This window comes from Aquila chrysaetos, chromosome 7 (assembly GCF_900496995.4).
Source record: "Aquila chrysaetos chrysaetos chromosome 7, bAquChr1.4, whole genome shotgun sequence".
In the NCBI taxonomy this organism is placed as follows: domain Eukaryota; kingdom Metazoa; phylum Chordata; class Aves; order Accipitriformes; family Accipitridae; genus Aquila; species Aquila chrysaetos.
Window position 1 is genome coordinate 17,780,001 of NC_044010.1, and position 19,867 is coordinate 17,799,867.

The 19,867-nt window shown below is 38.8% G+C and overlaps 1 protein-coding gene across 6 annotated transcripts in view; it reads right to left on the reverse strand.

Moving 5' to 3' along the window:
• CADM2 (cell adhesion molecule 2) overlaps positions 1 to 19,867 on the reverse strand; it is a 699,058-nt gene that overhangs the window by 85,295 nt on the left and 593,896 nt on the right. For all 6 annotated transcript variants that reach the window (XM_030020124.2, XM_030020125.2, XM_030020127.2 and 3 more), the window contains one exon: positions 18,343 to 18,433. In XM_030020124.2, coding sequence (XP_029875984.1) covers positions 18,343 to 18,433 — 91 coding nt within the window. The remainder of the gene's footprint in view (positions 1 to 18,342; positions 18,434 to 19,867) is intronic.

A 19,867-nucleotide genomic window follows, 5' to 3' on the forward strand; every position in this document is an offset into this window, starting at 1 on the left:
AACAGCTAAATCTTTGGGATTCTTATGCTGCTATTTACACCTTGTTGATTCCTTCTTAACCTTTAAGAGCTATTGAGAAGTTAGTAGATTATTCTTTTTCATCAGCTGTAAGTAAAGCATAACTATAAGAACAAAAGATGACAGAAACTGCAGTGGATTAAATGGACAATATCTGAAAAAATGTATTTCAAAGACATGCAAATGTCAGCAGTATTAAGATAATATGGTGCTCAAGAGGATGCATCAGAATGGCTGCTGAAAATTACTGGGATTAACCAGGAACTATGCTCCTAATGTTAATGAAGTACTGCTGGGGATAGGAAAGCAGCAGTAAAGCATAATGATAGGATGTACACACCTTAGTTACTATGCATTTCATAGAACACAGGAAAATAACATCTTCTCAACTGGCATGTCTTCAGATCCATTTAGAATCATAGAATTGTTTAGGTTGGAAAAGACCTTCAAGATCATCGAGTCCAACTGTCAACCTAGCACTGCCAAGTCCACCACTAAACCATGTTGCTAAGCACCACATCTACATGTCTTTTAAATACCTCCAGGGATGGTGACTCCACCACTTCCCCGGGCAGCCTGCTCCAATGCCTGACAACCCTTTGGTGAAAAAATTTTTTCTAATATTCAATCTAAACCTCCCCTGCCACAATGTGAGGCCATTTCCTCTTGTCGTATTGCTTGTTACTTGGGAGAAGAGACCTATACCACCTTGCTACAACCTCCTTTCAGGTAGTTGTATAAAGCGATAAGGTCTCCCCTCAGCCTCCTTTTCTCCAGGCTAAACAGTCCCAGTTCCCTCAGCTGCTCCTCACAGGACTTGTTCTCTAGACCCTTCACCAGCTTCGTTGCTCTTCTCTGGACATGCTCCAGCACCTCAATGTCTTTCCTGTAGTGGGGGGCCCAAAACTGAACACAGTACTTGAGGTGCGGCCTCACCAGTGCCTAGTACAGGGGGACAACCACTTCCCTGCTCCTGCTGGCCACACTATTTCTGATACAAGCCAGGATGCTATTGGCTGCCTTGGCCACCTGGGCACACTCCTGGCTCATATTCAGCTGGCTGTTAACCAGCACCCCCAGGTCTTTTTCTGCCAGGCAGCTTTCCAGCCACTCTTCCCCAAGCCTGTAGCGCTGCATGGGGTTGTTGTGACCCAAGTGCGGGAGCCGGCACTTGGCTTTGTTGAACTTCATACAGTTGGCCTCGGCCCATCGATCCAGCCTGTCCAGATCCCTCTGTAGAGCCTTCCCACCCTCGAGCAGATCAACCCTCCCTCCCAACTTGGTGTCATCTGCAAACTTGCTGAGGGTGCACTCGATCCCCTTGTCCAGATCATTGATAAAGATATTAAAGAGAGCTGGCCCCAAAACTGAGCCCTGGGGAACACTACCTGTGACCAGCCGCCAACTGGATTCATATTATAGGATTAAAAAATGTACATAGGCTAGGCTGAAGTGCCACATAGAGATAATGGTGGAGACTGCAAGAAGGAGGAAACAGGAGGTAACTACTGTCACACTGCATTTCCAGTTCCCTTTTCTCTTTTTCCTTAATCAACATTATGTCTGTTGGTGATATCCCCACTGCCAGTTGAGGTCCAAAGGGTATATCAAAGTATCAATAAGGGAAGATTATTATGAGCTTTTTTTTTCCTTTGATGAGTCAGGATTTTAGACTGCTTAGATGTTTCAGGCTGAGACACTGATGGATATTCACACATCTAACTTGCACTGTTTTCAGTAAGAGCTGTGTCCCAACACTCATAAGAAACTCTGTCTCTGTTATTACAGTAAGCTGAGAAATGCCATCTAAGAAACAACAGCTGCATTTTTTGAGCTAAGGTCAAATGGTTGCTGGCACAAGAATCAAAGAGGAAAATGAAGAGTGGCTGATTCACTTCTGCTTCTTCCATTAAGTAAACAGTTAAAAATCTCATTCACAGTTTCTTCCTTGTCCAAATAGTACTTGTTTAAAATCATTTGCTGTTGATGTAAGGCACAGTCAAGGAGAAGCCTCATTAAACTAAAATTCCTTCCTGCACTTGAGGTGCAGTGACAACACCCAGAGAGCTGATAAACGTATCAGTGCTGCAACTTGAATGACAAGCAAGGACTATACAAAGTCTTCAGTACCAACCCTCATTAACCAAGATATGCACTTCTTGATTTTCAATGCATGTAAGAACGTCATGAAGTTTGGGAGATGTAGCAGAATATCCTCTCTTCACCAGATAAGATACCTTTAATAACTAGCCATAACAACGACATTTCTAAGATCTTTAGTTGAATCATGAGTTCTTAACAAGTAATCAAAAGTTTGTTGATACTTATAACAGTTATAGGAGCACCAAAGGAATGGAAATACACCATAAAATTTTTGTACCTCAGTTATATTTTTTCACCAGTGTCAAAAAAAGCTGATGTTGAAGCACAGTGTATGAGATCTTAATAAATAATAAAATGCTTCATGCTTTCAGGATAATACAATGAAATCTTAATAACAATACACTGGGAACTTATGATTATTTTTATTTCAGAGCTAGTCCTATACCATTGTCCGTGTCAATTTCTTTTACATCTAAAAATAACTTATGAAATAGTAATATAATAAAGGGGAAAAAAGAGACAAACATTATTTACTTACAGGAGTTTGCTTTTCTTCTCCCAAATGTATCATTATCTCCAGACAGAGTGCTTTAGTTCACACAAACTTCTCTCACACAGAAAATTATTCATTAGTACCTTCACATTAATAATTTTAGCACTGTAAAGAAGATAACCTCAAGCTCTTAATGGGATCCAGCTCCATTAGCATCTAGTCCTTGCAAGCCACAACAGTCTATTGCAAGTCTATTGCAGTCTATCGTCACAACAGTCTGTTGCAAGCCACAACAGCACAGAAACAGCTGTACTGGATCAGACTAAAAGTTCAGCTAGCCCAGTGCCTTATCTCTAACACCAGGGATAAGCAGATGTCTAGGTAACAGGCTAAGCACATATGATTCCTCCCCAAGCACTCCTCTGACCTACAACTATCTCAGGCACTTCTGACACCAAGCACAGTTTAAAAATATTCTGTAAACCTTAAGTATTTTCCTTTCCATGAACTTTTGAAGTTTTCCCTTGAATTGCCACGAATTTTTATCATCTGCCATTTCCATTGACAACAAATTCTCAAAGTTTACCAGTCATTGTATGAAAAATGACCTTCTTGCTTTGTGACAAAACTGGTTCTTACTAGCATAATTTACCCTTAAAAATTTCTATTTGAAGAGAGAATGAACCAACAATCCCTAACAACTATCTCTTTGCCATTTACAGTTTTGGAAAAAACACCTGCAATATTTCCCCTCTATATCAGATAGGCCACCACAAGGCATATTTTCTGTGCCCTTCAAGGAACTCCAACATGTTTATAAGATAGGATATTCCCTCTGCAAAAGGGATTCCCCCCAGAAAGTTTGTTTTCATTCAGATGTCTGCTAATTCTAGTCCTTTTTATAGTTTTTTACTATTTGTGAAGCCCAGGTGTCAGTTCTGCAGACTTGCACGTTTTGGGATCTCTCCTGAATCCCTGTTGGCCCAAGTTAGCACGGTGGTTTTAAGCATGAAGTTTCCTGTCACTTTTCATAATTCATCAGTCTCATTCTTGAATTCCCTTCTAATGCTGGGGTGAAACCATCTGGTGCTGCTGGCTTGTTACTGCTTGTTTTGCCCATTTGTTCCACAACCTCCTCCCCAGTCCATTTAAGAAAATCTTGCTGGTGAGCACCTCAGAAAAAAGTGAATCAGTCTGTCATATACCCAGTTTCTTCCACGGTAAATATATCTTATACCTTGATCCTCAGTTGATCTTAGAAATGTACTGGCACACTTCCTGATATATTTCAAGAAAGATTAACTGTTACTTTCAATTCCTTTTGCTAGTTGCTCCTCAAACATTTCTTTTTTTTTTTTTTTCTCCTTTTTGTGGTGGTTTGGCTTACTGCATTTTCATATTTAATCTGCCAAAATCTAAGGATCTTCTCATTCCTTTGGAAAACAATTTCAGCTTTTCAAATTATGGCTTTGCCATTTTTATTACTTTGCTATCTCTTCTGTTTAGCCTCACCAATTTCTCCTTCTCAAGTGTTTCTGCTAGGTGATATGTATTGACCCTGTGGTTCTAAACTCTTTTTTTGTTTTTCTAACATAGTCCTCAGGCTGCCTGGAAAGATTTAATTCTCTTAGCTGCCCCTTTTAGCTTCTTTTTAACAAGATTCTTCGTTTTCATGTAGTTCCCCTTTTTGATGTTGATTACCATATAATTGTCCAGACTTTGTTTTTTGCCTCTAGGTGCAAACTGCAAGTAAATACATTTTAAAGAATGAGCTGAACATAGAAGGTGCTGACAGCTCCCTCAGACTGTCACTCCCTGGGACAAACCGACTCCATTTGGAGCATTCTAGAAATTGTATGTATGAGGTAAGAAGATAGGCTAGGAATACTTGAGAGCAATAGAAAGTAAAACAACCCCCCAAAATCACCCTTAAATAGCAATAATAAGTAGAAACACTGACCTGTCTCCCACTTACTTCCCTCCTCCCATCCCCCAAGGAGCCACACTCCCCTGTATCCCGTCAGCTTGCCCAGCTCTGGGGTGAGCACTGCCACACACTGAGCAGGTGCGGCTGGATCTCCTGCTCCTAGCATGGGGATATCACAGTCCACCTCACTAGCACTTCTTAATCCTTGCTAAAATCTTTATAATTTCATCTTAAAAGTGACCAATGCAGTGTTTCTAAACAGTAATAAAACAAAACGACAACAACAAAACGTATGTCTCTAAGGAAACCTATCACATGTTTTAAGAAGTAGTTCCATACCATGAAGTTCATTACAGAAATCTTGTGCACATGCATACCTGTGCAGCAGCCCTCAGTACGGACTTAGCTGTCTGTCCCCGAGCTCACTGAGATGCTGTACCGGGTGCAGGTGCCCAGGCGCTGGCAGGGTGGCTGCAGGGCCTCTGTGAGGAGAGGCCGGGGCTGCCCTGAGCCGGACACAGCCGGTTCCAGCCGGCTCCGACCGACCCACCGCCGGGCACGGCTCAGCCCCGCAGCCACCACGGCGGAGCCGCGGGGAAAGCCTGTGTGAGAAAGGGCAAAACGCTGCCCAGCTGTGAGGGGAAAAGTGTGAGAGACAGCCCTGGGAGCATCGAGGGGAGGGGAAGAGGAAGGGAGGAGGTCGTCCAGGCACTGGAGCAGGGATTCCCCTGCAGTCTCTGGAGGAGACCACTCTGGAGCGGTGTGAGGAGGAAGGAGCCGCAGAGATGAGCTGTTATGGCCTGACCACGGCCCCCGCTCCCCATCCTCTGGAGAGGGAAAATAGAGTACCTGGGAGTGAAGAAGCGAAGGTGAGCCTGGGGGAAAGGGGTGGGGGGAAGGTGTTTTCAGTTTTTGTCTTTGTTTCTCACCATCCAACTCTATTTTAACTGGAAGTAAATTAAATTCACTTTCCCTGAGCTGAGTCTGTTTTGCCCATGACAGTAATTGGTAAGCGATCTCCCTGTCCTTATCTCGTTGCATGTCCTGTTGAGGAGGGTGAGTGAGAGAGTGGCTGGATGGGCATCTGACAGCCAGCCCAGGTCAACCCACCGCAAGTCGCAGCTCCCTTTAAGCGTGGAAGGAGATGCACAGGAGAAAGTTACAGGTCCTTTACTAGGTAGTAGCTGTTTTTTCTGTTTTCCAATGTATAAACACTAACTACTCTCATCTTGTTTGTATTATTTTGATAATTAATAACCTGTGCTGTTCTTCCTTTGTACAAGACTGTTCCTTCAAGCCTCTGCTGCATAATGCACAAAACCAGGTATGCATGCAGCTTAGCACAGACATCTGTGATGAATTTTCCTATTCAGAGCCCCACCAGCCAAAACCCAGTAGACTCACCGCTGTCTCCCAGTTAGATCATTCCCTGACTGGGTTACCCACCATTAAGAGCCCTGGCATGGCTGCTCAGCCCCTCAGCTGATTATAGCAGGCTTTTAAATGAGAGACAAACCAAGCAACCAGCTATAGCAGTTTCTTAGCAGTTCTGTTCTCCTTGTGGTTCTACATCCTTCCATCCCACCGCTTTTGCTGTTCTGTGCAAGACTACAAATCACAGACTCAGTCTCTCCTCAGGTCTTAAAAGGTTTGGAAACAGTTTACAGTGGTATTTAAATACTAAGCCTTGAATCTGGAAATTTCATTTTAACTAGCCAAACAAGTCTGAGAAATCTCTGAGGTTTTCCTTGCAATAGACAAAGACTATCTAAAATGAACAATGAATAATTTGTAATTTACAATAATAATGGTTTTAATTTATTCTTTCCTGCCATGCCTGTCAGAACCACAATCCCACTTACCTTGTTATCTCCATTTGTACTGGGGCTATGCTCACACACCAAAGAGTAGCGTTAAGCTTTCATTTTCACACCTAAAAAGGTTGTTTGGATTTTTTTACCACCTTTGTCTTCCAGCCCTTAGCAGGTGGCTTAACTGGCTGGTCTAATGCCACAAAGTTCTCTGTGTGGAGAGATATGCACTTCCTTGCATCCATACAAATACCATACATTTTGTAATTATGCCACCCATTTGGCATATTTGTCAAAATATATGTCAGAATAGTACTCTCTCAGAGAAACTGAGAACAACTGTATCAAATGATTTTTCCCAGCAATAACTCTAGGGAAAGAAAAGCAAAGAGCTTCTTCCAAAAAACAATGCGAAAAAGACCAATAATATATGCACGCAACACTGGGAAATTCAATGGGTTTGTGAACAGGTCTCACTGACTATTCAGTGATGGGGCAAAATGTCTTTGCTGTGCTGTGGAACAATTTCATCACCTTTCAAAAAAGTTCTCTTGGGTTGTCCTGTAGCAAAGTGAACTGCTGACAATAGGGACTACAAGTCTCAGTTTTGTGAGGAAAGGAAAATTGCCAATAGAGTTTTAGAAAATTATGTAAGCAAGCACTGGATTTACTGAATGGGTGTCTCTGGTGCAAGTGCAGTATGAGTACTAGTGCAGTATTAGGTGGGAACTGTGCTCACTTAAAAAAAACCCCACAACTCACTTGTGGCTTTACCTTTCGCATATAATACAGCCATTCCAAAATTATGCTAACAGACCCAACTGCATTACTATCCTCCCATACTCCATCCATTCATACTCCCTTTTAAAATTTGCACACTGACTGAGAATTTATAATTCTGGAGAAGGACAATCAGGCAGAAGGTTACATTTGAGTTTGTCGATTAAACCCTTTCTTCCAGTGTTCATTTTCTGCACCTCATTTGCACATTAATTGTACATGAGCCTCAACTTTGCAATGACTGGTGAACAGGCCAATACCTACACCTCCATAGGAATTCAGTTATTTCAAAAAAGATTACACTCTGAGCTTGAGTTCTGCACACCGAGAGCTTGAGATCACAGTAAATGTACAGAATTGATGTATAATAGACCAAGTCACAGACACCCACTTCTCCTTGTTTTTGGTGCTTTAAAAATAGGGGAAAAAATAGATAACTGTAATTTAAGAAAAAATATATCTAACATAGTCCCAGGAAGGTAGGGAAGGGTGAAAAATAAAAGTAATTTTTGTACTGAAAATAATGAACTGAAAAAGGTAAAGTAACAGTGGAGAAAGGAACAATACAAACTGTTCTCAATAGGGGAAAAAGTAGCAACTCCAAAATCATTGTCCAACTTCATAAAGAGGTTATGTCTACAAACAGGAGATGTGAGTTTTTGAATGAAAGGACATCAAATACAAAGAAGAAATAAAAAAAAAATTGCGAAATCCTAATTTGATTTTAAGGTGCCCTCCTTATGGTGTTCTTTAAATGCACTTCTTTTCCTTTAGAAGGATGATGGTTTACCCCGCTAGCTTACAGCATCTACGTGTTCTCAGGGTACTATGTTGCTATAAATGTGGGGTAAAAATGCAGATATGCAATGAGCTGGTGTTCTCCATGACACTGGGTGTTCCAGATTACATCTGCTATACAGGGAACAAATTTTGTTTCTGTAATTGTGTAATACAGCAAATACCATAAGCATGATTTGCACTGAAGGAGTTATACTAACATGTCTTCTTGAGTTCTGCTGCTAATGGTTGATTCAAGACTGCTGTAATTTTACCTGTAAGTGTAGCTAATCCTTTATCTATAGAAACTGAAGTATCTAAAAGATTGAACATCATATCCTCTCCCAAAATTTTTTTCTCATGTTTTAACTTCCAGTCCAGTACTCAGAATTATCCCTCCTGTATTTCAATTTTATCTATTATTCTATTCCATGTGCCTTTTTAATTTTAGAATGTGTTCCCACCTGAGAGCGAGGAAAGGAACTATTTCAAAAGACATACACATGCAAAATGGATTTAATGAGCACTAAAAATGCTGCATTTAGTTGTTTTTCACACTTTCTGCACCATTTTATGTGTAAACACTGCAGAAAAGGGACATTTAAAAAAGAGGAAAAGCAATTATTGAATTGAACCTATTAGGCAATGTGATCATTTTACAGAACAATAAAGGGGAAGTTCTTAAGCACTGCAGGAAGCTTTATTGTAATTTTCAGACAGGCACTAATGCTCCCACCTGTTTCTTTTTGTGTCACATGTTCTATAACACCAATTTCCCTACTCCCTGCAAAATACTGGGGGGGGGGGAGAAAAAAAATACAGAAGGTCCCATATGCAAAAAGAAGATACAACCTCCCAGATGCCCAGGATGTTTAACACAAACTGAAATTCAATCTATTAAGTATACATGCTGTATCTCAGCAAAAATGCTACCTGCTCCTTAATATGTTATCTACTACATCACAGCATAATTCCACAGTTGAGGTGTAATGTCAATGAAATATTGGTGTAGAAGGTTACAAGCTGAATATTTACATAATCCTTTAAAATAATTGGCTTTTTCTTGCAAAGACAAACTACCTGTCTGTAAAGTTTCACTAGGCAGATTTTTTCTACATTCTTCATAAGATTTTAGAACATTTTTCTGAAAATGAACACTCATTCAACATAGCACATAACAGATGCCTAGTAAATCAAGGCAGGAGATATCATTAGTATGAACTCCTTCAAAATGACAATAATTTAAAAATTGGTCAACTATCCAAAGAAAGTAATTACAGCAGCGATGGGAAGGTAGTGGCAAATGTTGCCAAGTTTGGCTTCAACAGAGATTTGGGCTGGCATCGTGACTATTAACTAGAATTGTTTTAAAAATAAACTGGGCATAGAATTTGGATACCGTAAAGGTTCACCATCATTAATAGTTATGTATATTCCAATCTACAAAACTTGTTACATGCTCTGTGATCTGTGTTGCACATGATATATTTTCCCTTTACGTTCCTGACTGAAAGAGCTTGAAATGTAGTGTTTAATACTGATAAAGCTTCCTTATATATACACTGCTGCCTACATAGGTGGAGAATCTAGATGCTTAACTTACAAGTCTGATTGATGATAAGACATTTCTATGTGGTTGACAATAACCATGGGATACAGAGTGATTAATGTTAGCCAACATGGATTATATTCCATCAGATCAATTTAACAGTAGATTGTTTTTGAGTTAACGATCACCTACTCAAATATAATCAGTTTCTCTTGAAGAAATGGAAGTTCATATTTCTCCAAACAGAAAATAATATATAGAGAGCCTAAATAGGATAAAGATACAAAGATGAAAAAGCACTGTTTAAAAAAAGACAAAGAAGAAACTTTTCAAGAAATTAGAACAAGGCAGAAGAGACAGGCAGGACAGAGATACCTACTGTATTTGTACAAGACAGGTTCTATCTAATTGCTGAACAGCCAAATTCAAAGACAGACAACTTGGGGTAGACAGAGAGTAGAGGCAAAAGACAGGAACAGTAGAGCCTGAGCTATCCTGAGAGCTGTTCCCCAGTGACAAGGAACATAGGGCTGAGAACTGAGAGGAGGGGTTCTTACCTTTGTCCAAGTCTACACCCACAGATACAATACTTTTTCCTATATACATATGTAAGAATTTATTCAAGAATATATTTACAGAATCTTGCCCAAAGCTGTGTGTGACACATGCCCCTGGAAACTTACCTGTAAACTCAGAGTGCTTAGAAAGCATAAATCTGATAAAAAAAGATACTTCAGTTACTGAGAGGTATTAGAGGTCAATGTTAGTTCTGGGATCAAGGCAAAGGATGCCAGGGAGACTCCCAGTTTGTTAAATGCACAGCAGCTACAACAAAATTCAAACCCATCCACCTTTCTGCTAAGACAAAGATTGTCCAGATCTAAACATGAAACAGTGGAATGCCAATATGTAACTTGCCTTCTTTCTTCTTACCTAATTGACTTCAGTTGTAACTGGTCCTTTCCAGAGAAACCTGGAAATAGACTCTTACAATTCAGGATTTCTTATGAACAAATATGTATGAAACTTAAGGGAGAAATACTTTGATACCACATTCATATTTTGGTAGAACAATATTTCATCCTGGATATGGACAAATTCATCCAGTTTTCCAAATCATTAATATTTATTGACACTGCCTGAGCATCTAGTTTGGGCTGTGGATTCATTCTGCAAGGTGATTTATAAACACAGAAACATGCATGCTTTTCCAGATTCATTATGATAATTCATACAGGTGGAGTTGATATTAGCATTCCTTTCTAGGCTGCTAGGTATTCATGGCACAATCCAGATAGTATTCTGCAGTGAATAAAATTTATGCAGAAAATGAGATAATTTCTTACTGAACCTCCATCTCACCCACTAGAGAAGCTGGGAAGCGTATCATGTCAAAGTAGGAAAGAAAGAATTATACATGGACAAAAAGCTGGCCGTTAGACTAATGATTCAGTATCTAAACCTGCCATTATGATGTAGTTTCAAAGCAATATTGGCCAACTACTTACACCAAAATGTTAACAGCTGAATGTCAAGTGGGTTTCTGCAATTTTCTCTGCTAGTTTCTGATTTCAGACTCTTGAGCATAGATTTGTAGATGTGCTAAGAACTCACTGTTACAAGTCAAACCAATGATAAGCTATCTTCTGAGTGCGATGCTATGTCACATTAAATACTCCTGGGAAAATGGGGAGTGTGTTCAATGTTAGACATAAAATATAGGTGATCTATTTGTCAATTTTGATCTTAGGATCTTTTCTGATTCAGTTCCCACCTGTAAATTTGAGGCAATTGAATACTCTAATTGTCCACAGGTGTGATAAAAATAAACATTTAAATATTTGCCAAGTTCTCAGATACTAGGGGGAAGAAACATAAGAACACCTATGAAGAAATTATTTTAATTCTGTGTTCTGAGGGCATGCATCAAATAAGACATGAGTCATACAGATCATTCATAGCTACCATTCATAATTATTATTCCACTGAAGGAGTCAGGAATCGTCTTCAAAGGCTGTATCCTGCCCATAATGCCACAGTTTTCAGGAAGACAAAGTATTACGAAGTTTCTCATCGTATAATGAAAATCAGGAAATCTGAATGTGTCCCTTCTAGCATTTCTCAAAATACCTTCCTTAGGTTCAGAGGTTTTTCCACCTTGAATTAGTTTGAACTAAGGTAACTATTCAGAGGAGGGAAGAGATTTTCTACTCTTTTCTTTATAATGCATTTTATCCTTGAGCCTGTGACAAAACAATTCATGAAATAAATGTTTCTATAATTTTCTAACTACAAACATGAAAACTCTGAAGAAATGACAGGTTGTATAGATGAAAAAGAAAGTGTGTGTTGTCTGCCTTGACTTTAGCAAGTCATTGGTCACTGTCTCCAATGGTATTCTTTGTATCTAGGCTGGGATGTTACTGTTGTCCTGGATGTGTGTACTACTCAATAGGTGAAAAACCATCTGGACCATTGATTGGTTTGAAGGGGACACTCTACCTGGTGGCTGGTTACAAGCAGACTTCTTCAGGAGTCTATTGTGGGTCCTGTCCTGTTTAACTGTTTAATATCAAAAACCTGGCTGAGGCAGTGGAATGTGCTCTTGTTAAGTTGGTTGTTTACACCAAACTTTGGCTGTATTGAGTATACTTGAGGAGAAGGCCACTATTCAGAGGGGCCTCCGCAGGCTGGAGGAACAGGCCAACAAGTCCCTCATGGGAGGCAGGGAAATCCAGCAAGGACAGATGCAAAATCCAACACCTAAGCTGAGAAGGACATGGGGGTCCTGGCTGACGGTAGGCTAAACATGAGCCAGTATGAGTCCAGGCTCTGCTGCTTTCAGATGACTGAATCCTACTTAAACTCTCTTCACCAAGTTTTCTCTTTTCACCTAGAGCCCTGTCAGGTCCTTCTCAAATGAAACAGCCACTTGCTGGGGCCACTGACAGAGTGGTGTTTTATATTTCTCTGTTATCTTTAGTACTTGTTTCCATCAGCCTTTTCAAAATGTTTGTCTCACTCAAGGAAGTCTTCTTTAAATAGATAGTAGAAAAGACAGAACTTTCTGCGCTGATACCATACACATAGTTTACAATAGCTTTATAGTGCAAGCTTGATTATTTGGTGTGCTCTCATTATTAAAAGTGACCAATTTTTCTGATATTAAAATGTTTATTTGACTATAGTTTATAGTACTAGGTACATATAATATTAGTGTTTATTACTGATTGTGCTTTTCTCTATAACTTTTTCATGACCTTACGAATAATGTTACTCTAATGAAGGACACATATATGAGTGTTCTCCTGAAATAAAAATCTTTCCTATTTATTTCAAACAAGGCCAAATATTCACTTTACATTAGTCAACCAGCTATACTATGATTCCCCTGAGCTGCATGGAATGGAAAGACGTTTCTCTGAAGCACACAGGAGACAGCCAACTCTCTCTTTGTTTCCTGTGCCCTAATTATTCCATTATATTTTGACATCTTTTCTGCTGAAATGACACTGACTTAAAAAACCCCCATATTTCATGCATGCTTTGGTGAGAGTGCTGACTAAGACTATTAAATATTGAACCTTTCTTTCATTATGGGGCAGTTTTTCAGTTCACTTTTAGGTCAGTTTTGAGTCACTACACTATATTTTTAAGACACAACAGTGTGTAGAAGCTACAACTTGCAATAATAAACCATTGGCTTTTAATATCTTTTGTAAGCACAGACAACTGTAAATAATCATTTTGTTCTTTGCTTTTTATTTTTTACAGCTGTCTTTTGTTTTAAAATATTCAAAATATTGTCAGGCAATATGACTTCAGAAAAGTCTAGACATTGCATATGAGTTCATAAAAAGGATGTCTATGATTTCTGAAGCTTAATTACATTTTCTTCTTTGGAAAATAAACAAAGCCTAGGTAAAACTATATTATGCTAAAAAAGAAATAAATTAAAAAGAGCCACTGACACCTTACAGACATGCTAGGCACATTCATTTACTAAAATGTTATAGCCTGACAATTGTCCAGGGATCCAGCCAAAAATACTGGAAAAGACAAAATAGCTCCAAGGATTGGAAAGACAAGAGATTAGCTTCAATTTGGTTTGAAACTCTACAGTAGTATCTCCAAAATAGGGTGCTATTGAATAGTGATGTCAACTACAGGGTGTCTTGATCTAAGTTATGCAGAGAAATGGCTAAACACTTTTTTATCTACAATTTAAAAAAAAACGAACCTGGTTGTCAATATTATTAAAATTGTCAACAGGGTGAACAAACCAGCAACTGAGTCTTGCATAAGAAAAGACTATGCTGACACAAACACACCTACTAGAATTTTTCCAAAAGAAAACTCTTTAATTTGGTCTACCAACTAGGGATCGATCAATTGGACAACAATCCTCACAAATGCTATCTCAAGTTCCCTTAAAATATTACAGATAAGGTATGTTTCTGTCATGAGTTATGTTTATAAGGTCTGTTTAAAAACAATCTTTGTGGTAAACTGATGATTATATTTCCTCTTTTTTCCTTTCCACCAACAGAAAATTTTAATTGAACATGTCATATCTTTATGAATACAATATTCCAAATACCACCCTTACACTGTTTATAACTGGTGCCCCAAGTGCTACACAAACTGGATCAGAACATCATCAAATCCAGAGCTCTGTGTCCATAAGTGTAACTTGATTTTTTTAGAGACTACTCAAGCTTGGATGCTAGATCCTAGAGGCAATAAATTTAGCCAGAGTTGTATATGGAAGCAAGAGGCAAGTCTTTTGGAAGTCAATGTATGAGGAAGCCTCCTCCCCTCACCATCTTATCACTCCCATTCTGACTCAGCACTGTGGTCAGTATGTCATCCCACCACATGGGATTGGTGTCATGACACATGTCCCATCAGAGGCCCTAGGGGCAAACCCAAGGACTGATGGCTCTTGCAGTACCTCCCCAGCACCTCTCAGGCAGCCTACCTCTGCTTGAAGCTGCACCAGCCACAACACATACTCTAGACGAAACTGTGGCAGACTCTATAATGATCTGTGACACTTTATTAATCCCCCACGTGGCCTGCCTCTGCAAAACCATTGCAGAACCTGGCCTGCTCTTTTTACTGGTATCATCACACTTCTATAGCAGCAATGCAGTGCTTACCCAGAAGAACAGCTCCTGCCTGCAAAGTAATTCCCCTAATAGCAATAAGCACAGGGTGATGACCAGAGTCAGAGCTATCCTCATCCTCACAGCGATGAGCAGAGAGATAAAACAGTGCAGTTAGAGAATTTGTGCATCCCATCTTACACCTTCTCATGTTGCCTCACTGGATCATTCAAAATGGCTCACCCACATTTCCATCTTCCTCTCCACCCCCTCTCCCATTCCCCAATTTCTCGTCTACCCCTTAGCCCACTCTAAGGACTCCTGTTCCAACATTGGTATCTCTGTACCAAGAGCACAAATGTGAGGTGACATGAACCCATTCACAGCAACTAGCAGCCTCAGAGTCTAGGATAATTCCAGCCCATCTCACGCATTATGACAATCGATGCTGCACTCACACAAGTGTCTGAGGCCATTTTTTCTCTTGTCCAAAGTCATGGCCATCAACTGGTCAAGCAAAATCTTATACCCTAAACTATGAAACCTTAGCAGGGCCTTGGTTCTCTGGTTCTAACACCTAGTATACAGTTGTTCCTCATCTCTCTGCTGTATCTCTGGAGGATGCTGTTTCAGCAGGAGATGCAGAGGGCAGTTGATTTCCCAGAGGTGTTGGTCTGAGCATGGCTTCCCTCCCATTCCCTACTATAAGATGGTAATTTAGGTAGGACTTTTTCTTAGGACTGTGTGGTAGATTTGAAACACAATATCTGGGTATCCATGATGCATATGGTCTGAGGGACAGAATCCCTGCAAGGAGGGGCTTGGTGATGAGCTGTAAGATGGGGTAAGTACGTTCTAGCTTTAGCCTCATTCTGCTTTTCCCTTTTGGGAAAGAATTACTCTGCAGCAGGTATCAGTATCATGAATGTCACCATAGCCACAACCTGGCTTTATTCTTTCTCCGTTTTCATCTCAAATGTCATTTGAAGCTTGTGAAAATTGCTCTGGGTTACAAAAGAAATGTACCTATAAGTAAGTGTTCATTTACTGGTATGATTCACTGCTGCCTACAGGAAACAGGAGAGACTGTTGTAATTGTGACACGAAGTTGACAGTGTATAGAAATTAACCTGTGGTGTGTAAATGGCTATGAAGGATCATGGTTGGCTCTGAGTTTTCCATGAAGCCCACGGTTCATCACTTATCTTGTGACACTGCTAAGTTTGGGCTCTGCAGACCTCTCCAATTTCTCTCTCTCTACAAGCCAGAAGTTAATCATAATGTAGGTTGGGGGCACAACATTACTGTTTCTCATGCTAAGCAACTGCAGACTGCTCCCAGGAGGATGCCTATTTATTTCTGGCTCTCCGCCGTGAAAGACTGACCTAATGAAGCAATATGGAGGAGCCGATGTTGGCGGTTCTTGTGGCATGGACAATTAGAGGTGCATTTATTGGCAAAAGATCTGTGGCCCAAAGGCTACCTCATACAGGTGCCCTGCCTTGATAATTCTGTGGTGTGGAGTTTTTATTTGGCTGCCCTTTCAAAACCACATGTGAGGTTTGCATTTGAATCCATTAAGGATGCCACTGAGTTTTATTTAAAAAAAATAAATAAATCAGTAAACACCTCAATTGAAGCACCATTTTAATTATTATGTTTTAAGTAGTGTCTCCTAATGGTAACATATAAAGTACATCTACAATATTACATGTACCAAATAGAAAATATTGTGTATGTCAAGCTAAAACATACCACTTTTATAGTTTTTTACTGCCTTCAGAAATGACTAACAAATACAGGGGTCTAGAGGAAAATCTATAATGTGTTAGGATTAATTGTCTCTTTTTTTAACAGAGTCTAACATCTTTGGCATGTGAAAAAAAATGTTGGCCCATTTTCAATTAAGATTATGAATATTCAATGTAGACAAAGAGTGAGATGCACCTGACCAAAATTAAACATACATATAAAATTTAATATAAATGTCTATATTTAGATATCTATATTTGGTATCCCAAAATATAGAGGTAGATATCTGACTGAATTAACTGTCTAAACTCCATGTAGTTAGTGAAGAGAAAGTAGCAGAGGTGTGATGCAGTCTGGCTCTTTCTTCTGTAATTGTCTAATGTAGAGCAGACCAGTCATGTCATAATAGTGCCTAAATCTCTCCACTGAACGCAAAGGGAGGCCCAGGTGAGCAGCTCAGGTGTAAATAACTACTGTGCAGATGTTTAAAGACAGTTGAAATTATTCCCGTACACTCAGAAACTGAAAAGCATCATGCCTCCTTGTAATACTCAGAGGCAGGTGAAATCATTGGAGAACTAGAACCCCTGGTTGGTATTATACACCTATTCCTCCTTCCTCCCCACATAGCAATTACATCCATCTGTCAAATCATCCAACTGTTTCTCACAAAACTAAAAAAAAAAAAAAAACAAAAAGAAGAAATCAACTCATAACCACCAAACTTTCTTATTATTTAAAGACTCCAAATGTGAAGGGCCAAACTGCCCCCCCCCCCCCCCCCCCCCCCCCAGCAACAGGTAATTAAAAATATAAAAGTACATAATTACTGTCTTACTTCTAGTCTTTATCCCTACAGTGAATGTTAGATGAATAGTTAAAATTAAGCACCTGGGGCTAGGACGCCTGAAGTCTGTATGCCAAAGAGAGCACTTGGCATGTAGCTGTCACCTGTTACATCATGAGAAAAACACTGAGATGGAAAATCCTAACTATCCACTAGCCAACAGCGCACTCAGGGCAGTCAGGACTGACCTCTTTCCTAAAATTAAGCACTTGCACATCTTCTGCTGAATTTGAAAATAATGGGGAAACAGACTCTGTACCTCCTGATACCTAGGGAAATGCTCAAAGGCTATTAGGTAAATGGATTATTCCTTCTCCTTCAAGTATAGTATAAAAGCAAGAGATGTCTTGTAGCTGATTTTTGTGAGATACCTTCTGAGAGGTATCTATCTCAGAAGCACATACTACTTCAGAAGTACAAGACCATTCTAAAGCTGTGTATCATCACTCCATATAACACTATATATTAATCTTTTGAGCAGAAGGTCAATATTTAAGAAACGATTCATACTAATTTAATATAAGTAATTGGATTATTTATGTATCTTTATGGGTAAATGTATAACAGCTTATCTGAGGATACTGTTTTAAAGAGTGAAGTCTATTTAAATAGTAGATTCTGTGCAAGAGTTAATCACTGCAAATCTGCCTTTAAAAACATTGATGGCAGAGATGTTAATTTCCAAGTAAAACAATTTATATTCTTGAAGAAGGCTACATCTTTTCAAATTCTGGTATAAAGAGGCAGCCAAATTGCACATATCATTAAACCTCAAATTCCCCTGTAAATGACAGCCAAAGCATCCAGAAAGTTCAATATATTTTCTCTGAGGCTAGTTGATGTGGGAAGATTTTCATGAGACGTTTTCTCTTCTATCATCAGTTCAATGATGTAAACAGTGACTGATTAAGCCTGCGCTCCTTTCAGGTTGATATACCTGACTGAAAAAAAAAAACCCTCACAGCTGGAATTCTTCTTGAAAACTAAAATAGATGACAAAGTAAAAGACCAATCCTCTATAGACACTTAATGAAGACAGGCTTCAAGGGGTTTTCTATACCAGAGATTACTTTACACCCCAGGAAGAGACAAAACCAGCAGATTTCTGCAGCTGAAGATTGCAATCACAGCAGAATAAGGAAAATAACAAAAACATATTACTTGTTAAATCACTTACACTGGTTTTCCTTTGGATTCACAAGTCAAAATTATAGATTGTCCTTCTTCAGGCCATGAATTGGAAGAAATGATTTTAACTAAAGGTGTATCTAGGAAGAAAAAAAATAGACATCTTGTTGATATACACAAAAAAGATTTATTATCTAAGAGTACATTCTTCTCTATTTACAAAAGACTATACCATAGATTTAATTTACACTTTGAGATGCTTTTATATGGAGCTTTGTGCAATTTCCATTGCCTTCAGGAAAGCAATAAAAATGACCAATGGAACTAAACCAGTAACTTTTATATCCCAGGGAAACACAGATAGAAAGCACGTGTGTACTCAGAGGAAATAACTTTTTTCTTTCTGTATTCAATGCTCCATATGACTATTCTAAAGCCTGATATTTAACAACAAAATAAAAATATTGGGGATGAATAACAAGTACTCTGTGCAATTGTTTCTTTGTCTATTTATAGGTTGATATGATGGAATGCTGCTATTAGAGGAATGAATGCAATAATATACATTTGAATAAGAACAGTTTTATTGTTGCAGAAGCTTGAAACTCAGAAAGCTGCAATGGGCTTTCAGATAAAATACCTTGTTACAGTCATTTTACAGGATATTATTTCTGAAATGCAATAATGCTGCCCCTAAAACAGAACATTTTTTTTCAAACAAAATTTACAAAGAGACTGTTCTAAATATCTGCAAAATGCACTACATAAAAGTCTGTAATCTGTCCTAAAAATTTAAAAATATTATTCTGATACATTGGAATTAACTTTGTAGTTTTAATTGCAAAAAGATACACAATATAGCTACTGTGAATTCTTGCCAAATAAGGCATTTGCAATAGGTCTTTAACTTTTAAAAAATTTTGCCAGCTGGCTTTCAAGGATATATTCTCGTAATCAAAATATTTCACATGAGTTAGAGGGGCACCTCTTACAAGCAAAAAAAAGACCATAAAGAAAGAAACACCTCTATACAAAACAGAGTTTTCCTTGGGAAAAGAAAAAAGAGTTCATAGTCATAGTGAGGAAAATTTTCAGACTCAATAGGAAAATATAAATTCTTGTTTCCTCCACAGTTTCCTAATACAAGACACACATCTTCATCTACGGCACAAGAAATACTTTAACCTGCAAATCTAGGGTGTTTGTCTCATCCAATTTGCAGTTCCTATTTTCATTAGCAGTGAGGTAGCAGTGACACCACAGATACCCTATTATCAAGCAAATGTGAAAGAGCATGACAGTAGGACCTTACAAAATCAAATGGAAAAAAATGATATGCTGTAACAATATAATTCCTTATTGAGATGCTAATAGTCCTGCTGAACACTAAATGGTGTATGAACAATTAAAAATGTTGGAAGTATTTTTCTAACTTTTGATTTTTATTTTTGGCATATCATAATGTATAGCATGGCACAAGACAAGAAAAAGGGAAGGCTTAGTGTAGACTTGTCATAATTCCACTGAAAGCATTGTCAGCATCATTTAGCTTTCAGTATAGCTGCACTAACCTT